General features: G+C 35.5%; 1 protein-coding gene across 1 annotated transcript in view; it reads right to left on the bottom strand.

Annotated features, from left to right (window-relative positions):
* LOC129566097 (nephrin) overlaps positions 1-19,050 on the bottom strand; it is a 45,026-nt gene that overhangs the window by 22,400 nt on the left and 3,576 nt on the right. The window contains exon 2 of the mRNA XM_055441659.1: positions 4,766-5,826. Coding sequence (XP_055297634.1) covers positions 4,766-4,853 — 88 coding nt within the window. The 5' untranslated portion in view covers positions 4,854-5,826. The remainder of the gene's footprint in view (positions 1-4,765; positions 5,827-19,050) is intronic.

Here is a 19,050-nt window from a genome sequence, read left to right as displayed (position 1 = left end):
ATGAATGCGTGTGCGAGAACCATGTAACCATTAAACAAGTTTTTGTCGGTTAACAGACGATTTAATTAGCTGAATTCATCAACATGTTGAGTGCAGAGAAATATTCACACATTGTGCAAACATATAATCTAATCGCAAATCGCTGAACATTAAATAACCATTCATTTTGAATCGCATTAAATATATAATGCCAATAGAATATTGATGATGGCATTTTTTATGAGCCGAATCAATAGCTCAATCGTCGCCTACAAAGCAAAATAAGAGATTATATTACTTTTATGCGCACAAATGTTTTATGCCGGAATATTCCGTGCATATTCTGTTGAGACATGTGTATGTATAAAATATAATATGCAAATACAGAGCTCGATATTCCGATGGGTCACAAAAGCACACGCACACACTTTCCCCCGTTTCGCATCAAAAGCATGCAATTTGAAAATATAGTTGAATTTTATGTGTCCCATGATGACTATGTACAGTACGAAAATGTTTCTATTTCCATCGCTTTTGTATGTGATTAATGCATTCGGATAATGCACTTTAATGCGCTCTTGTTTAATTTATGCGATCAAAATTCGGGCAAGAGAGAGAGAGAGAGCGAGCGAGAAAGAGCAGTGATGATAAATGTCGGCTAAAATATTCAAAACCACTATTCTCTCGTGTAAAATGAATCAGTGACGATATAAACCGGCGCATTTATGTGCATAATCAATGCGAATAATATTATCGACGTCAAGCCAATAACCGAGCTTAAACTTGATTGAGTTTTTGTGTTGGGAATTTTGATCGTTTTTACGGCAAACCAATTTTGTTTGGTGAAAATTGAATTAATTTCCTAACCTATTTGAGAGTTATAAGCAAAATATGAATTCAGATCCTACAATATTACTGAATTGCTTTAGAGTCGACTGTTTGAATATTTCAATGCATCACAAACACAATGGAATTTAATGAAAGTTGTTGTTAGAGTTGATTTCAAACATTTTGTTGATGTGCCACCGGAAATCAGGACAAAAAGTAATCAATTGAATACCATTTTGTGTCAATTGCATTATGTTAACGAAGGAACATCCACTGCGAAACGTACTTCGATATAGTGATTTAAAAAAACGGTGAAAAATGGTATTGGCATTAATTCTTGAAATGCATTCACAGATAACAGATGCTGCAAAAAAGTGGTTTCATTAAGTACATTTTGAATATCATCGTCAAAACCATTCAAGTTGGATATTTTCCCATTTCGCATGCCAAAAAATGTTTCAATGAATTGTTTATTTCACTGTGAATTCTCAAATAAATATAAATAAATGCATCCACAATTTTAAACATAATTAATAATATTTTCTCGTTGGTATTTGGTATGTATTTTTCCGAAAAGTAAACGATTTCAATTTAAATATCGACCCAGCAACAACCATTTGTACTGTGTTTATGTGCATGTGTTTGTCGTTATTTCGGGCGAATTTCCTAGGCAATGTTCGTGTGTGCAACTCGTTTGCATTTATTTTAATTAATTTTTAATGAGTTTTCAATTATGTACCTTAAATGACCCACATGAATTTAATAATGTGATTTGCTCTCGCTCTCGCAACACCATTCGGGGTGGCATTGCAATCACTTGCATACACACGGGAAAAGTTTAAATGGAATTTTTGTGGGAGTCCGTCTCGAACAGGTGCACAATTTGATGACTCAGCTGAACAGTTTGTTGCAACCAATATACGAAAATTTACACCTGAAACGCATTGAAACCATGCATATTTTTGGGAGAGAAGGTGCGAGGGAAGATGAAAAAGTGCCACTCGTTTACCACACTACAAAAATATGGTGAACGCTTTTTTTCTGTTTTGCATGGCTTTTTGTAAAATTTATATGTTTGTCGTGTACCATGTTTACCCAGAAAAACCACATGCAATTTTCTCGCAACCGATTCAATGTAATGTATAGTGTTCTGTTTGCCTTTAGCACTGCGTTCCGCCCACAATTTTAATATTATACTGTTCAATTTATTGGTCCCCGAGCGATTGCAACAATATCCACTAACAGCTGCAACAGCAGCAGCAGCAGCATCAATGGAGGATGCTGGACACAGCACACAATTCACAAAGATATCGTGCGGTTGTCGCTGTCGAGAGACAAACGATCCAGGCCATCTGATATATTTTGACAGAATATTAAATTATGTTTATTTTGTCAATTTAAACAAACAACATTCAAATAGCTTTTTTTTTCGTTGCATCGCCTTTTCTTCCCATCCGCAGCAATTGGCCCGAAATAAAAACCACACAGGAAATTTAAACGAGGAATATTGTCTGATGGCAATACACATTGGCAAACAACGGCCAAACGGAACAAAAAAAGTGTGGGCAAACAAAAGCGTTTTGATCACCACAAAAATGTTATCACCATGATATTGGCATGAGTTATATGTGGTAGTTTCCAAGCATTCGTTCGACTATAATCGGTTTGCGAACACTGCCAACTCCAGAATACCATATACGCTGTCGCTTGTTTTGTTGCTGTCAAACGAGTTGAAATTTATTTATGGGAAAATTGTGATTTCGTTTCAACGATTATTGCAAACATTGTTGACAATCGTATAAGACATTTCTGCGTAAGTTAAGCTTTACATTGACCATATATTACAAATTAAAATAGCAAAAAAGGCTTATTGATGGGAATTTTTCAGGGTGTAATAAATATCAGCGACACAAGTTGTAATTAAAAAAAATACTTCATTGGAAAACACCAATCAATGCTGAAAAGTTCAATTGATGTCATTGACACAAAGGTAAAAACCCATTGCAACTGTCACCGGAATTATTTCAGTTTTTTTTTTTACATTTTATCTTAGTCAATCATTAATAAAAGCACACTTCAAAATCTGGGTCATCCGAATGAATTGGTTTTCAATTTTGTAACATTCGTGTAAATTATGCACGTATAATTAGTATGCATTCTTTCATTTGAGTGATTTGGAGCGAAAATGTTATACAGAAAAGTTGAGCGGAAAAATGTCGATGATGAATGAGCGGAAAAGGGATAGCTATATAGTAAACTGTATAGTAAACTATAGTGAACTATATACATAGCTATCTCTTTTCATTTGACATTTTTCCTCTCAAATTTTCTGTATAACATTTTCGCTCCAAACAACTCATTTAATATCAATCCATCAGATTCAATGCCAATCGGCAATATTGTAAAATCCCACATGAATTCAACTGAATGCTTTTCACTTGACTGCCCAATTTTTATCCAAATTAAAAGTTGAAGTAAAAAAATGTTTAATTTTTTGTTTTTGCCTTTTGCCTCTCTTTGGGGTTCTAGGTATTAATTAACATGTCGGTGGAATTCCGATTATTTAAATGAAACAATTCCAGTGGATGCATCGAACAAAGCCAATTGCGAGCGTGTTAAGGGTGTACTGTGTATGTAACAGCTGAAAAAAGAGCTCGTTGTGTCACAAATAAACGAAACATATTTTAAATAATAAGTATTTAAATCGCATATGCGAATTTTATGTACTTAACATCATATTAATTCGATGCGATTTTCGGCCGGAAAAATAACATGAAAGCAGCAAATCTGCTTCGGAAAACAATCCCATTAAGTTTACGGTAAAATCAGCTTTTTTACACATTTGAATAATTTGAAATGAAATATTGGTACGGAATGAAGTGTGTTATGCAGCATTTTTAGTCAATAAATCTTCAACTCAATTGATTTCAATTCAGTTGAATTGTGAATTTGTTTTCTTCCAAGTTCCCCTCGTTCTTGCTCGACGAATGGAATTATGGATTTCATTGCAAATGCATCTTGAGCTCCACTGAGCGCATAATTCTTCGCGTATATTGACAAAACAGTTGAGCAAACTTTTAGCTAATATTTACGATAATTTATGATAATGGCAGAAAAATGCCAAACCAATGCATACATAATCGATAGCATGCTTTTCCTTTGACGAACTCATATATAAAGCCGATGAAAATGGGGAAAACTATTTCCAAAGAAAAGTTGCCTAACAATGGCTCTGTAACGATTAAATGGAAAGTTTTTTTTTCTCTCTTTCTTTCCTGCTGTTTTGATTGACATCGGCGTAATAAAGTTCTCATCGAGTTCGCGTTCACTTGTCTACATCGTCTTTTTAGTGCTCTTTTATATCATATTTATTATGTATGGAGAAAAAAATAACCGTCGAAGCAGTTTGGAATTTTATTGGATCATCGGCGATGAATGGTTGGAAGTTGTTGGCTGGAAAATTGTCGCATCAAAAAAGTTTGCTTGAAGGAGAAAAAAGTCGTTGGCTTTGTTATTCGATATTATATAAAGCGATATTATATGAAACGTACATATTTGCCGTCGAATTCAAGCAATCAGCATATTGAATTTCATCTTTGAGCTCGGTTTTTGAATTGATGTGAGATTATTAAGCGATTTTCATTAAATACTTTGTCGAACATATTGCCGAATTCGTTAAATACTTGAGATCTTGTGACAAGTTTGGCATATTATTTAAATTGGCATTCGCATCTAACTTTGAGAGAAATTCGTTCGCCATCGATAAAACTATTTGAAATTGATAATAACTTTCGATATGAAAATTTCCACAATTTCGACAACATATTTCAACCATTATGCTCGATATTAAATCAAATTAAATTATTAAAATTCTTAGCTCAATATCTGACGGAAAATCATATTCAATTGAATTTCAGTGGATGGTATGCACCGACTTGAAATTGAAATCAATACTTACCAGGCTTATATCCATCGGCCGTACTCAACGAGAGTTGTGTGGCAAAACTGTACAAAACGATAACGCCAAATGAAATGAACAAATCCATGTCGATGAAATGTGATGGAACCGGTTCTGGTCGTTTTCAAATACTGTTGTTGCTTTCGTTTCGATGTATTCGTTGTTCAATAATTGATTTAAAGTGGAAAAGTTTTCGCTTCTATCGACGGCTCGTCTGTAATCCACATGCTCGTACAATTAAAAATTCTATTTGATCGAAAAATCACTAGTTTTATTCACTTGCACACACACTTTGCCGTTCACTCGATACTCGGTTATATTTGCTCATTCGTTATTGATTCATTCGTCTATGATTTGTGTGAATGGGTTCGTTATATTAAAGACGTGCATGGCCACGACAAATGACATACTCACTTGCATCGACACAATTCTCACATACTACACACACACAACCAGCCGCAGACACTGGATTTACCCGTTGCACGTAAAACTTATATTGATTATGCACACTAATTTCACTCACTGATTGATATGTTTAATGCATGCAATGCAAACGATGCCATTTATTGCTTCGTTATGATTGTGCCAATAATTTCTCGGCAACTAATCGGTGAATCGTGTGACTCACGTCCGATTAAAAATGCACAAACACTTTTTGTGCAGCAGTTCATGATTTCAATCCTTTCACTCACTCTCTCTCTCTCTATATCCCTTTTTCGCTAGTTCTCTGTGAAATTTCAACTTTTAATTTGTTCTAAATCAATTATTCATTTGCTGATTTGATGTATGCCCCGCTCTTTGTCGCTCGCTTTCTCTCTCTTTCTCCTTTTATTTTAACTCCACACAAATTGGATTCAATGACTTTTACCATTTTGTTTTCATGTTTGATTCATAGCCCGCTATTGAATTTTTATTGCTCTGCCATTTTCTCGTTATTGGCATATTTCAATTCGTCACGTGTATGTTGCAATTCATATGGCTTTCAATCACGCATTTAAACCACTGTTTGTTTGCTACTAACGGACGACGAACAACGTTATCCATTTTATGATTGGCTGCCTCTGAAATTTCATACAAACAAAATTTTCAAATTAGTTTTATTTATTCATTTTGTGTATGTGTGTCTGTGATGATTGAAAACAAAAATGAGGAAAATGAATAGATAATAAAATTATTGTTTAAAAGCAAATAATGTTTATTTTGTTCAATATTTTTGTTGGATTTTGATTGGCATTCTGTTGGCTATATTCAGTTTTCGATATCAAACGAAAATAAAACACGACCAGTTTGTTTACTTGATTTCAATGAAATGATTTCATACATTACATTGTCATCCACTATTATTTTTCACATTCCCAACAAAATCAACTGGTTGAATTATTTATGGGTTAATTTTAAATGAATTTGATGGCGCTGGTTGCGTTACGCAATAAGACATAATATTTGAAAAGAAAAAAAAAACAAGAAATGGTGTTTGAAGCTTTAAAGAAATGCGTGAGTGCTATTGAATAATTATTTAATTTAATAACACCTTGTGAATAAAAGATGTGTTAATTTGTAAACAAGTTTCTTTTAAATCGGAACATGTGTTCACAACTTGTGGATATTTCAAAAAGAAAGAGAATAAATTGATGTCATTCGGCAACAAATAGTAGGTAATTATCTTCGTAGCTATTGAACTAAGAACATGGTTCAAAAACCAAATGAAAAACGTCCCATTGAAATTGTGGAAAATGAAAATAGCATAAAATCAATATCAATCACTACTATGAATTGATAGTCGGTGTATCATAGATTTTCTTTTAAATAAAACGTTTCCCACTTTCATACGCCCGCAATGATGCACGTAAACCGAATTTTGGAATCATAGTCAATGAAAATTCAGGGAATATTTTTTAGTTTAACGCTGGAAGTGCCCATTTTGCGTATGCAATCAATGGAAATTATCGTCGAGTGAGTGCGTTCAATATGAATATCTCTACAGATAATAGTAGTCGAATAAATTTACATTGGCATTTATGCTGTGGTTAAAATCTATATTTCTATGGACTTGGCGTAAAGTTCAATGAATTGAAATTAATGAGTCAAAGTCTTTGGTGTCCCTGTCCATCCTACATGGAATAGGTATGTTCATTGAATCGATTTAAATGAACGCCCACCAAAGCTGTTATTCATTGGAATTGATGCCATGTGGGCGCCGTCGTTGAATAGCATCCAACTTCATGGTAAAACAATGCAATATTATATGCAAACCACACGCGCTGCATTCAAAATTCATCAAAGCCACCTTTGTTGTAGAGCATCGTTAGTGCCGACGTTCACACATATGCAACTCGATTAGATGACTCTATTGTTGTTACTCCACATCTCGTCATCAGAGAACATCTTAGAAAATTAAATTTCCATGTCGAAGTGCTTTCTATTCGGTTTCATATACCCGTTGCAATGCGGCAACGGGAATGCTGAGCTAAAATACTCGGAAAGGTACACTTGAGCCTCGCCACAAATATTTACTACGGAAATCTGTCGACTAAGTAGAAGTGTTGAGTGTGTTGCTTTCATGTACAATGTATGCTTGCATATTAATCGAAATTAATATCGTAGTTTCAAGATCTGCAAAGATTTGGAGTATAACCTCAAAAACCAACACCGACAACATTTCCAGGATAGATGCTTAATGCACTTCTTGAGCGTATAATCAATTGATAATTGAATTTAAGTGTTTAAAATCGAAGAAAGCATCCAAGCCACAACGTATCATCTCGACATGTACATAAATCAAGATAGAGGATCGGAACAAAGAAAAAATACTCAAACCACTATAAATGCTCGAGTAATGTGTATTAATTTAATGGAAGACGGCACTTGGGTTCGTTCTCTCTTTCTCTCTCACTCTGTGTGTATGTATGTGCCTGTTCAATGCACATTTTCAAATTTAATATGCTTACGAAACCTTAACACATTTAATTGCATAATACCTGAAGATTACAGCCAGTATTAATATTGTGCACGATACACACCGAAGCCATTGGGATGCAACAGACGAAGCCCTATATACATAAAATGCGATTGCATCAAAGGAAATCATAAAAACCTACCCATCGATTCGAATTTCCCCGTATGCATCGTACCATTGAGATAGAAATCTCCGTTTATATACACATCCATACATAATCGATTTATATACCTACATCAATACATATATATCTATTTGGAAGTGAGCAACACTGAATATTCGATTGACTCGAACGAAATCTCTCTTAGGAGAATCAAATCGATCCCATTCAATATCTATATATAGATGTTGAGCTGAGATTCAATTCGAAATGGAAATAAAATCAATAGATTGGCTACGGTTGGCGTAAATCCAATTGAATTTAATTGGCTCTTACTTATTCCGGTGATATATTAATTATAATGATGTGTGAGAACAAAACACCGTTGTGTGTTCATCGTTTTGGCTCCACCATAGAACGACATTCACATCTCTATGGATACATTGTGTCTTGTAAACGCATTTTCGATTCAAAACAAAATTTGAAATTAAATGCTTTATGAAGTGGTATAGTATTTAGACACTTTGTTGTCAATTGATCGGCAAGTAATTGTAGACGATTTTTCAAGGGACTTTCCATGAATCTTATTTTAGTGTAATCAAGGGCGGATATTCTCTGCGACATTTTGGAATGAAAGAATCGGGTATTTATCGTGAGTGAATGTGAAAACCGAGAGACATTCCGTTTAGTATGTAATTAATGTATGAAGTACAGAGGTCGCGTTTTGAACCGCATTCACCCTTCAAACCATCGAATTCGACCCCATGATGTTGAAGTAATTATTGCGCCAAACATTCTTGTATTTAATTTTAGACATTTTGTTCTTGACAGCTGTACGCCAGAATTCGCATTTCAGCACATTTTTTTGTCATGGTGTTGTGTTGTTTTCGGTCTTTTTGTTTTCATTCTGGTATCGCTGTTGCTGTGCTGTACTTTGTATAATGCGTTACTTCTCATTTTTTTTATCGAGCACAACATATGGTGGCAAATATACCAGATAGGAGATTGACATATGAGAATGAAAATCGCAATGACAACATGGCATTATGAAAGGGTATGAAAGACGAACCCAGGAAGGTAAAATATGATTGGTCTTCTTGTCATGGTGTTCTGTTTGCACCGTTATTTTCCTCGTGTTTTCGCATTTACATGGAATGTGCCTCGAGACCAGAATGTAACATGTTGAGCGACAGCTACGACTGAAAAAAAAACACACACACACACACATTCGATTGAAATTTTTTCCCATTCGCTTTCGCTTGAATTACTCGTTTCTTTTTTCTGTTCAAACGCTTGTTATTCTTCAGTGTTGTTGACTGTTGTTATCGTGTGGAATTCGATTTTGGTGTACGGTTTTGAACGAGAGTCAGTCTTGAAATGTATACACACAACGAATTTGTACACGTAAGAACAATAACAGTAATAATTAGTCACGCAATGGTAGCGTATCGATTTTTTTCCTTTCCGCCGTGTGGCGTATTTACCATTCGTTCTAATTTATTGGAATAATTTTTGGTTTTTATTTCCCTTCTCGCTGCCTGATATCGTACGTAATATTTTTCCATCCAGTGGTTGCATGTGTGATACAAGTCTCTTTGCAAAATGAATTACGTCTCTTACTGATGGTAGTGGCACTAAAATTTGCACGCAAAAATGTTCCTCGTGTTATTTACTACAATGGAATTTGCTCATTTTATGACTTCAATCACGTACCAGCACGTATGTGATGGAATATGGGGTGGGGTGATGGATATAGTAGAAATAACGTAAATAAATAAATTGTTGAATTTATGGATTCTCTTATCGTAATCGTTATTATTGCAGTGGCAATTCGTTGGTTTTCTTTCTTTCTTTGCCACATCTTCGACCGTTAATCCTGCCGATGGAAAACTGTTGCCATTGATCCAAAAGAAAAATATGATCAGAGATGGATGTGATGGCACGAACAATGTTTGTCGAACATCCATCAGTTTACGAAATTAATCTCGTGTAATGTGTGAAATTTGGATGACATTTGATTGGATACAATGTTTTGATTCGTTTGCATTGAACGAAAATGTGTTGGCTTGTTGTGTTCCGCTTTGCTCCAATCAACAATTTACATTGGGAGACGAAGCGATACGATATAAATGTGTACGGCGGGGCGGTTCTGCGTACCGTACACTCTATGCAAAAATTGTTATTTCGGTGGTTGGAACAGCAAACGTTTACGAGTAGATAATGATTATCAATGCCACTAAACTTGTAACGCACTAATTAAGTTGTCCGAACTCTCCCTGTTGTGTGTGTGTGTGTGTGTCTCTCTCTCTTTCTATCTATCTATATAGATGAATACGCACCAAAACACACCGACGAGAAATTCGTTCAACATTTTCTGAATGTCCGAACAAGTAGTGCCATTTGGATTATCGGACGTAAGAGTACAATGATTATACACTTATCCATTTGAGCTGCCATTTGCAAAGCATGCTTGGCAAAATAACGAGGCCGTACCATGCGTTCCATTTAATAAAACAATGGCGAACATTCAATTTCGCCCACTGAATCTAGTTAGAACATTGGATTTTCACATTTCCATTACTTTTTGTTGCTGGTGTTGTTGTTGTTGTTGTTGCAAACACAATAATTGAATTGTCCTGGCATTTTCAAACATTCACCGTAGACATTTGGTTAGAATAATAATCAATTCAGTTTAAAATTAATCGAATTTATCTAAGCTTTAAATGAAATTTACAATTCCAATTAGATTATGAGTTCACATTTATAAGCCCATCTAATCGATATTGCTACGCCGTCAAAATGTTGAAAGATCAAACAGGCATTGACATTTATTATTACTGCAGTTCATATATGATATAATATTTTGAGCTTAAATCAATTTGACGTTGTGGCATTTGCCCTGACCTAGGTCAGGCTTCAGTCAATAACGTCTTACAGCGGCACCGTTGCAGTTGGGCTATGGACATGTATACAAACACACACACACACACACATGACTGTGTTTGATGTGACTAATTGGAAGCAACCATCACATAAAAGCTCATTCACAGTGCACACAACCAACAAATTATACGTAATTTCAGAGCAAACACTCAAAGCACCAAAATGGATATCAATCACAAGTTGCGTGCTAAGCTCATATATAATTCCACATTTTATTGGATATTTCATGATATTATGGCAATATCAACAATTTTATTTCAAATTGAACATAAAATAAGCAGTAAAGCCATCAACAAAAATGGCTGCAACAACATTCCGTGTGTGCGGAATTCACATGAAGTGCCATTCACTCAGGAAAACCACACATCATTTAGTTTACCTGATTAATGCAGCTTTTTGTGCATCAAGATCAAACCGATAGCAATTATATTAATTCTGATGAAACCAGCACAACCACTTAAAATGTACAATTGTACATACACCGAACTATACCGTTTTGTGGTAATGTGCAATCGACAAATTAATTGATATGGTTCAACATTCCTTTTTTTCTCTCTTTCGTTTCTCATTAATGTGATTCATGGAAATGTTGAGGTTTTAGACCGTAATGAGTTAATTGAGAACATCAGTGGAGACCTAATGTCCAGACGGCACGAACACACTTCACACTTTGTGCGGAATTTCAAAATCGAATTCAATGATGAAAAACGGTTTATTTTATTTTAACAGTTTGCCCATGCATCGATATAACTTTGCCAACAATAATTTCCCAAACTAACGTGGATTTTCTACACACCGCGTTTGCGAATTTAAAGTGGGCGATAATGAACAAGATTCACGTAATTCCATATCACTTTAAAATACATATTGATTGCATCATGAATAATTCCGAACTATTCCATTTAAATTGAATGAGAGCTACGCTTTTTTTCTTTTTCATTCAATGTACACACAATTTGTGATGTGGTTCACAATGAGCTTGCATGATAGCATAAAATCATGTGAGATGATAAAAAACAAACTGGAAAAACGTGCATCAAATGGAATTCGACAGAACAAAAAAAAATTGAAATGAATATTTAACGAATATGTGTCCGTATGCGATAAATTATATGTTCACCATTATTCTTTTCCCGTCGATAATTCAGATCATTGAATTTGGTCGGGGGTGTGAGAGAACCAACTCTTGGAATCAGTAAATATAATGACCGAACGATTCGACAGGCACGAAGTGACTACAAAAATTCCATGAAAATGAACTCCATTTTTCGTAAGTCTTGCACTCACTCATCGTGTATGCTTTTTTTTTGGTTGACTCTCTTTCTGCGCCAGAATACACATGAGTAAGCGATTCACGGTGTTGAGTTCAGTATGTGTGGCCGAACACAAGATAAACGGAAAGAATACTAAACACAAATCCAGTCTCAAAGTTGTGCACACACAAAACGAGGAAAAGAACACGAGTGTAAAATATGCACAAGAGCAAGAAGCCCATAAATTATAAATTTGCGAGTGAAAAGAAGGAGGCATGCGAGCGGATGGGCGAACAAGGGAGCGAAAGAGAGTGCCTGAAATGGTGAAGTGAGAATCATAAGGCTTGGCTATACGGCAAATATAACATATAATATTAGATGGAAGTTTTGACCGAACGACATACCAGCCTGAGCTGTACAATACCCAAAATTCGATTGAATGCACAGCATTTTCGTATATATAAATATATCTGCTCTTGCCAACGGAATTCCCTTCCGTGTAAATGGAGGCCCCATACGGAACATTGTATCATAATATCGATCAATTGTTTGAAGTGGACAACGGCTTTTTGGTACAAGATACCATGCTCGGTCCCAACTATCGTTACAAACAACAACAAATTTCCAAACGAAAATTGGAGTACGGATGTTTTTATAGTCTGACCCGTATACTATTACCAATCATCTCACAATTCCGCATTCACACCCACCCACAAAAATCACATTCACGCAAATAATTTAAACTCTGAGAAAAGAAATTTAGGGCTATGTTAAACTTTTTGTTTTGACACTTATTTCACAACAAGAACTTGAAAACATTGTGGTGATTTTCGGTACTAAATATATTTTTTCCGCTAGAGCACCACAAAGTTTTTTTTGACTTTGTAGTGAAAAAAAAGTTAGAAATATTTTTTGTACCAGAAATCACCACAAATTTTTTGGATTCATGTTGTGAAATAAATGTCAGAACAAAAAGTTTAACATAACCCTAAATTTCTTTTCCCAGAGTATGAACCTGAGCACACTCGCCCTCTCTCTCTCTCTCTCTCTCTTCCTCTCACCTCGGCTTTTCCGTTTTGCTGTCTTCAAAACATTATCCGTTCGCATAGAACAATAAATAAATGCAGCGTGCTGCCTTCATCGAAGCTTTTATAGAACAATGCGACGTGAGAATCCATAAAGAGACACTGAAAGCTGAAAAACTTTCACAAAACAAGTGAATTTCCATATAATCGGATCACCACATCGTTTTCTTCTATCTTGGATATTGCAAACGCATTGATCGTTCATTTGTTTGTATAATAATTTTCTAAGAACAAATCTATAAGGCGATGGAAATAAAATCGACGACATCGTTAACCATGCTAATGAATGATATAGCTGTTTATTTTCATCAGAACGGTAAACATAATAATACAGCCAATGTGGACTCTTACCAAGCCCATTTGAAATGCTAATAAAATCATGGAATTTTGATTTATTAATTAAAATGGGAGAAGTTTTCGTTCGATAAATTACATTCCACGGAAGCAAGAATTATGAAGTAACAGCCATATAATAATGAAGCATAAGAATGGTCGGAATGAAAATTGTTCAATTTATACACTCTCCTCGAGTCATATTGAATACCGTCCGATCCAATATAATCTCTGAAACCACACAGACGCTTCGATTGTTATTGTTGCTATAGGCAACGCCGAAAAAAACACCCCAACGTTTGCATGGACGATAACTTGAGTTGGTTGTGATTTGTGCAAACAAATCTCTACGATTCCAGCTAGAAATGAGGTTCATGGTCGTCGTCGACGACGATGACGACAACGATGTAGATTAGAAAAGGAAATGAGGGAAAATACCAACGGCAGGCATTCTGATGGATAAAATGTTTGAATTTTTGTCGGCATCGGTATTAACCCATTAACTGCCAGCCATATTTGAAGATTTTTTTCAGACAGGGTTTTCAAGTTAAACATTTAATTAAATTAAATGTAAATAGGCATATAATGAAAGCTACAAACTCAAAAAAGCTTCTTCTTATCAAAAGAAGAATGAAAAATTATGAGCTCAATTTGAAAAATTGACTGGCCGGATTTTCGACCAGCGGCAATTAATGGGTTAAGACATTGTCATAAAGTGTGCATCAATGAGAATAAAGGCATCGCAGGCAACAGCCGCTGCTGACAGAGAGAAAGTTAGTTTAGGAAAAAGGGCAGAAAAACAAACGAGGGAAAAGACGAAGCCAAAAAAGTAGAATGAAGAAGAAAATAAAGAGGAAGAGGAAGGAGCAAAAGAAGCGCACGAGAAAAATATTACAAGGGTTATATGCTAAAACAATAAATAACCAAAGTGCCTGTGCTGTTTGTGCTCTATGTTTACTGGGCCATCGATTTTGTATTTCCCATTTGTATGTGTGATGGTCTTGTTCCGTTTCGTCTTCGTTTCCGTCGCATGGCTCTATTTACCAAGTGACAGAACATTCGTAATACGGACTCGGAATAGCAATTCGCTGAATATTATGCTGGTTCAGTTGCTGTGGCTTCTACTTCTCTGTGAGTCCATTGAACGGAGCGTGTGTTTGCATCGTTTCGAATATTGCGGACGTTAATTAATAAAATTTTCCAGCGCAAATACAATGAGAGTGCCAATTTACCGGTTTCCATGCAAATTAATTTAGCTTGTCTCTGTGTTTCGTATACGCAATACAACAGCCGAATGAAATTCTGTACATTCATTTTCTGATGCTCTCTTTTTTTATCTGTCGACTTTTAATGAACGCGTCATGTCCAGATTTTTCATGTTGGAAATATACACAATCGTTCGTGTTGGTGTTTTTTGTTGTTGTTGCGCGTATCGTATTTTGTTTTGTTTCATTTATGGAGAATGAAATTGAATATTCAAGTATTCTCGAATAGGTAATCAACATAGCGGGAGAGAAAAAGCATTGTAGAAATTCATTTTACAAATTCAAAGAATTTCGATTAAAAAAAAAAGATCCAGCATCGCCATGAAAACCGATAGCATCGAATCGATCGGCAAAGCAAATAGAACTGGACTATGAGAGCAACCGAATTAATAACAAATGCTGGACGAAAAGTTTGCTGTGCAAAGCAAATAAAACCACTTTAATTTAATTTGACAGATTGTTTGTATTATTCCACTGCTCGATTCGTCCCCTCTCCTCTCTATCTCTCCTCCTCCATTGCTCTCTAGTTATTATTTATCTTTGTCGGAGAACACGAATCAGTCGAGCGTTCGTTCGATAAATATCGAATCAATTTATTAAGCAGTTGATTATGTGTGAGTGAATTTTGTTAACAACAGAATCATTTATATGCATCGCATTTAATGTGCTTGGAAAATTCATTTAACTCGATAAAAGCATGAGACTATTTCAACTTGAATGCCAATAGCATTGTCAATGTGGGCGGCGGAATGAATTTTAAAATTATCAACCCGAAAATGGCAGCAGCCAAATTACACGAAATTCTATTAAGAAGTTTCAACAAGCGATATTGTTTGTGTGCAGTTGTGTGCGAACGAAACGACGTGATGGCTTGATCGACTTTTGTGACATTTTGAGCGTTTGCATGATTTAACGCAGATTCAACATGTCGTGTGCAAATCGAATTTCCTCTTTCTCGCGAAAATGACTGCACCAAAACGGAATACTGTCGCCGATAACATGACATCCTCTTTTCCCATTCTCTGCTCTGTACTTAATTCGATTGAGCGAGAACCGGAAACTGAGTTATAAACGCACAGTCAAAAGATACGCACTGTATAACAGCCACCGTCACCGTCGCCAACCCACACAATTTCGATTAGCCACATTCATGGATAAGGTTGCATTGATAAAAAAGAGAGTGGGAGAAAAGAACAGCCGTTTGAAATGGAAATCACAAAAAAAAAACGTTTGCCAAATTCAGATTTCCAACTACTTTCATCAATCAATCGCTTTTAATGCCACCGAATGTTCGATGGCATTATATTCGCTTTTATTTCCCTGACTACGATTTGCATAATGTTTTGTTTGACGATGTGATGCGATAGCGATTGATTTATTTCCATTGGCACTGGCGCTTTCACAATCGGCACAATGCAAACACATCCATATAAATCTGGGTCGAATGCGGTGCTCTTTCTTTCGTTATTCGTCGGTTTGTTCAAATTAACGTCAATTCATTTTCCATGAGCCGGCACTTTCGACAATTCAATCGATAGCAGTTAAAACCACAAACGATGATATAGAAAAATAAAATGAACCATCAAACAAACAAATCAAAAACTATTCTGAAACATTTACCATAAAACATCTATAAAAAAAATGGCATACGTGAATTTATTCACTCTCAGTTCCTGTATGTCACGATCGCATGCGATTTTTTAATGCATTGTTCACGGAAAATTTAATGAAATATTTAATTTTACTCGGCAATTCTATTCATAGCCATCGAAATTGAATAAAATTGAAGAAAAAATGGCGAATAAAATGCGAAATGGAATGAAAACACGCCTTGCAGAAGAAAAAACTCAGATGAACAATCAATTCGTCAATACCGTATTTCAAATATTGAACTCCTCATTATATGAATAATAAAGCGATAAAAAGTGGAACACTCCCGACGACCGAAACCAAATTGGAAAAAAAACGCGCAGCAGCTAAGAGAGAAAAAAAATATTGGCTGCGGTGATGGCTTTCCCATCATGCGGCTGTTTGTTTGTTTGTTTGCCGAACGTGGAACTCGATTATTAAATTACCATTCAACGTAAAATGTGGTGAATAATTCGAATTGAAGCAGGCAAAAATGGATGTAATAGTTTCAAATTTGACAACAAAAGACGAAAATTGTGATGTATTGAAATGAACATTTATGGAAATCATGTAGCTTCGCTACATACACACACATACACAGGAGAGTTCTCTCTCTACCTACCTCCCTCTCTTCCTCATATTTACTGAAAATTTGTAATTTATCCATTTTACATTTTATACACACAGGAAAAATGAATGGAATTTCGGTAAAAAAATGATACTTTATCGCTACAAACAGGCATGCTGGTTTGTTCATCATATACAGCACATGCATTACACAAAAGTAAAAAAAAGTACATAGTTATTCCATGGGAATTTCGTATTTCAAACGTTATAAAAAAAACTACTTTTATGCAAGCTGGCTGGTGGATGATGAATATCATTCGTTCCGAGAAACATGGTAATTTTTGAACGTGCCTTTCTAGTGAATATACAAAAACTAAAATGACAACCGTTGAAATGTTCTGTGGCATAACAATTCAGTTTTTAATGGAAATTGTCAAGTTTTGTTGACATTTTTTAAACAAAAAATTAGTTGGCACCCATTTTCATCGCTTCTGTATTCATTTGACAGGAATGTTGATATTCTCCCGTTGAAAATATCGATCTTTTACACCGTGAATTTGTGTTCGTACCTTCTCCCTGACAATTTATTTATAAATAACAACTCCTTTTATAAAAAAAATGAAAAAGCACGGACAGTAATATCACAAAAAAGCATTCTCTATCCCATCTCTATCTCTATTGTTGCGTATAGAAAATTAAAATTAAACTGCAATTATGGAGTAACCTGGATATAAATCTATGTTTATACATTCACCACCGCAACAAATAAATAAATGACAACATTTCCACTGCAGCAGAGCGATAAAACGCTGGATAATGAAAAGCACTGTGCTTTTCATGTGCTAAATACAATATATACGAATGCGAAAAGTTGTTTTTGTGTCCATTCAACAGAATGGACAGTTACTGGCTCATGGTATTCAGTGCGATGAAAACAAACTATGAGAGAGAGGGAGAGAGAGAAAAAAACCCACACCGACAAAATGTGGGCGAAAAAAAAACAAAAAACGAAATTAGCAAACTTTTGCTATTATGAAAAGTTAGCGGAATATATTTTTCAATTCAAATTCATTTTTGTGTGCGTTTTCATTTTCTGTGGATTTAGGTAGTTTTTCTTCTCTTTCTGTCCGGTTTTTGAGCACGGATTTGAGTTTGCGTTCATTATAATTTCTTTATTTTTCTCATCAGACTTTTTTTTTGTTCATGCCTTGCAGCTTTTATCGCAATTCGCATCAAAGGAAGTGGACAATGGATTGAGTGCTTTCTGCCCACGTAACACAGAAGCAGACAATGACATCGCGAGTCTAAATAAATAAGATGCGGTATCAGCAGCAGCCAAATGACAAGAGTTGTGACTGAATGGCTGTTCACTTGGACTCGAATGCTACTTTTTTTATAGACACACTTGACATGGTCCGGTGAAAAACTTTGATGATGTTAGTCACTTCTTTCCCCTTTCTTTATTTCTCTCTACTCTCGGTTTCGTCGGCAAAAAAAGGGTTCAACTCAACAAATACCAGGGATTATGGCAAGTTGAAAGTGTTATTTCGCATTCTTTTACTTCATAAAGTAGACAAAACGATTAAAGGCACTTTCAATAGACAACTGACGACAAAAAAAATACCGAAATTAAAAATAGGCAGGAATTTATGGCTGAACGGCAGAGTGAAAAGATAAGAGAATGATGGCACAAGGATGAAGCGAAAATAAAAATCATCGTAATAAAAAAGATACGGACAAAATGGAATTGTGCACCTTTTGAGGCAATGGGCTCAAAAGATAAACATCATAGACAAACACACGCACACACACAGAGAGAGAGAGCGAGTAACTGGAAAAGCCTGCGTTTGAAGTGTTTCGACGCGGGCCCATTTAGAATCATTGGCATGTATTGATGCGCTCCGTAACGTTTGTCGTTTTACCAAAAAGCGGAACACCGAAAAAATAACATATCAAATAATCAAAGCCAAACGAATGACAAACCAAACGAAAACATTTGGACCACAAATATTTGTATTCAATTTCTGTTTAATTCGATTGAAGCTCCTGCATCTCTAAATACAGAATGCGTACGAATTGTATATTTGAGTGTGTGTGCTGCGTGTGTTGGGTGTGCTGGGTGTGCTGCGTGTGTTGGGTGTGCTGGGTGTGCTG

The sequence above is a fragment of the Sitodiplosis mosellana genome, unplaced genomic scaffold (assembly GCF_009176505.1).
Source record: "Sitodiplosis mosellana isolate CC-2019 unplaced genomic scaffold, AAFC_SMos_1.0 Smas_scaffold_1, whole genome shotgun sequence".
In the NCBI taxonomy this organism is placed as follows: Eukaryota; Metazoa; Arthropoda; class Insecta; order Diptera; family Cecidomyiidae; genus Sitodiplosis; species Sitodiplosis mosellana.
This window is presented reverse-complemented; position numbering and strand designations above follow the sequence as displayed.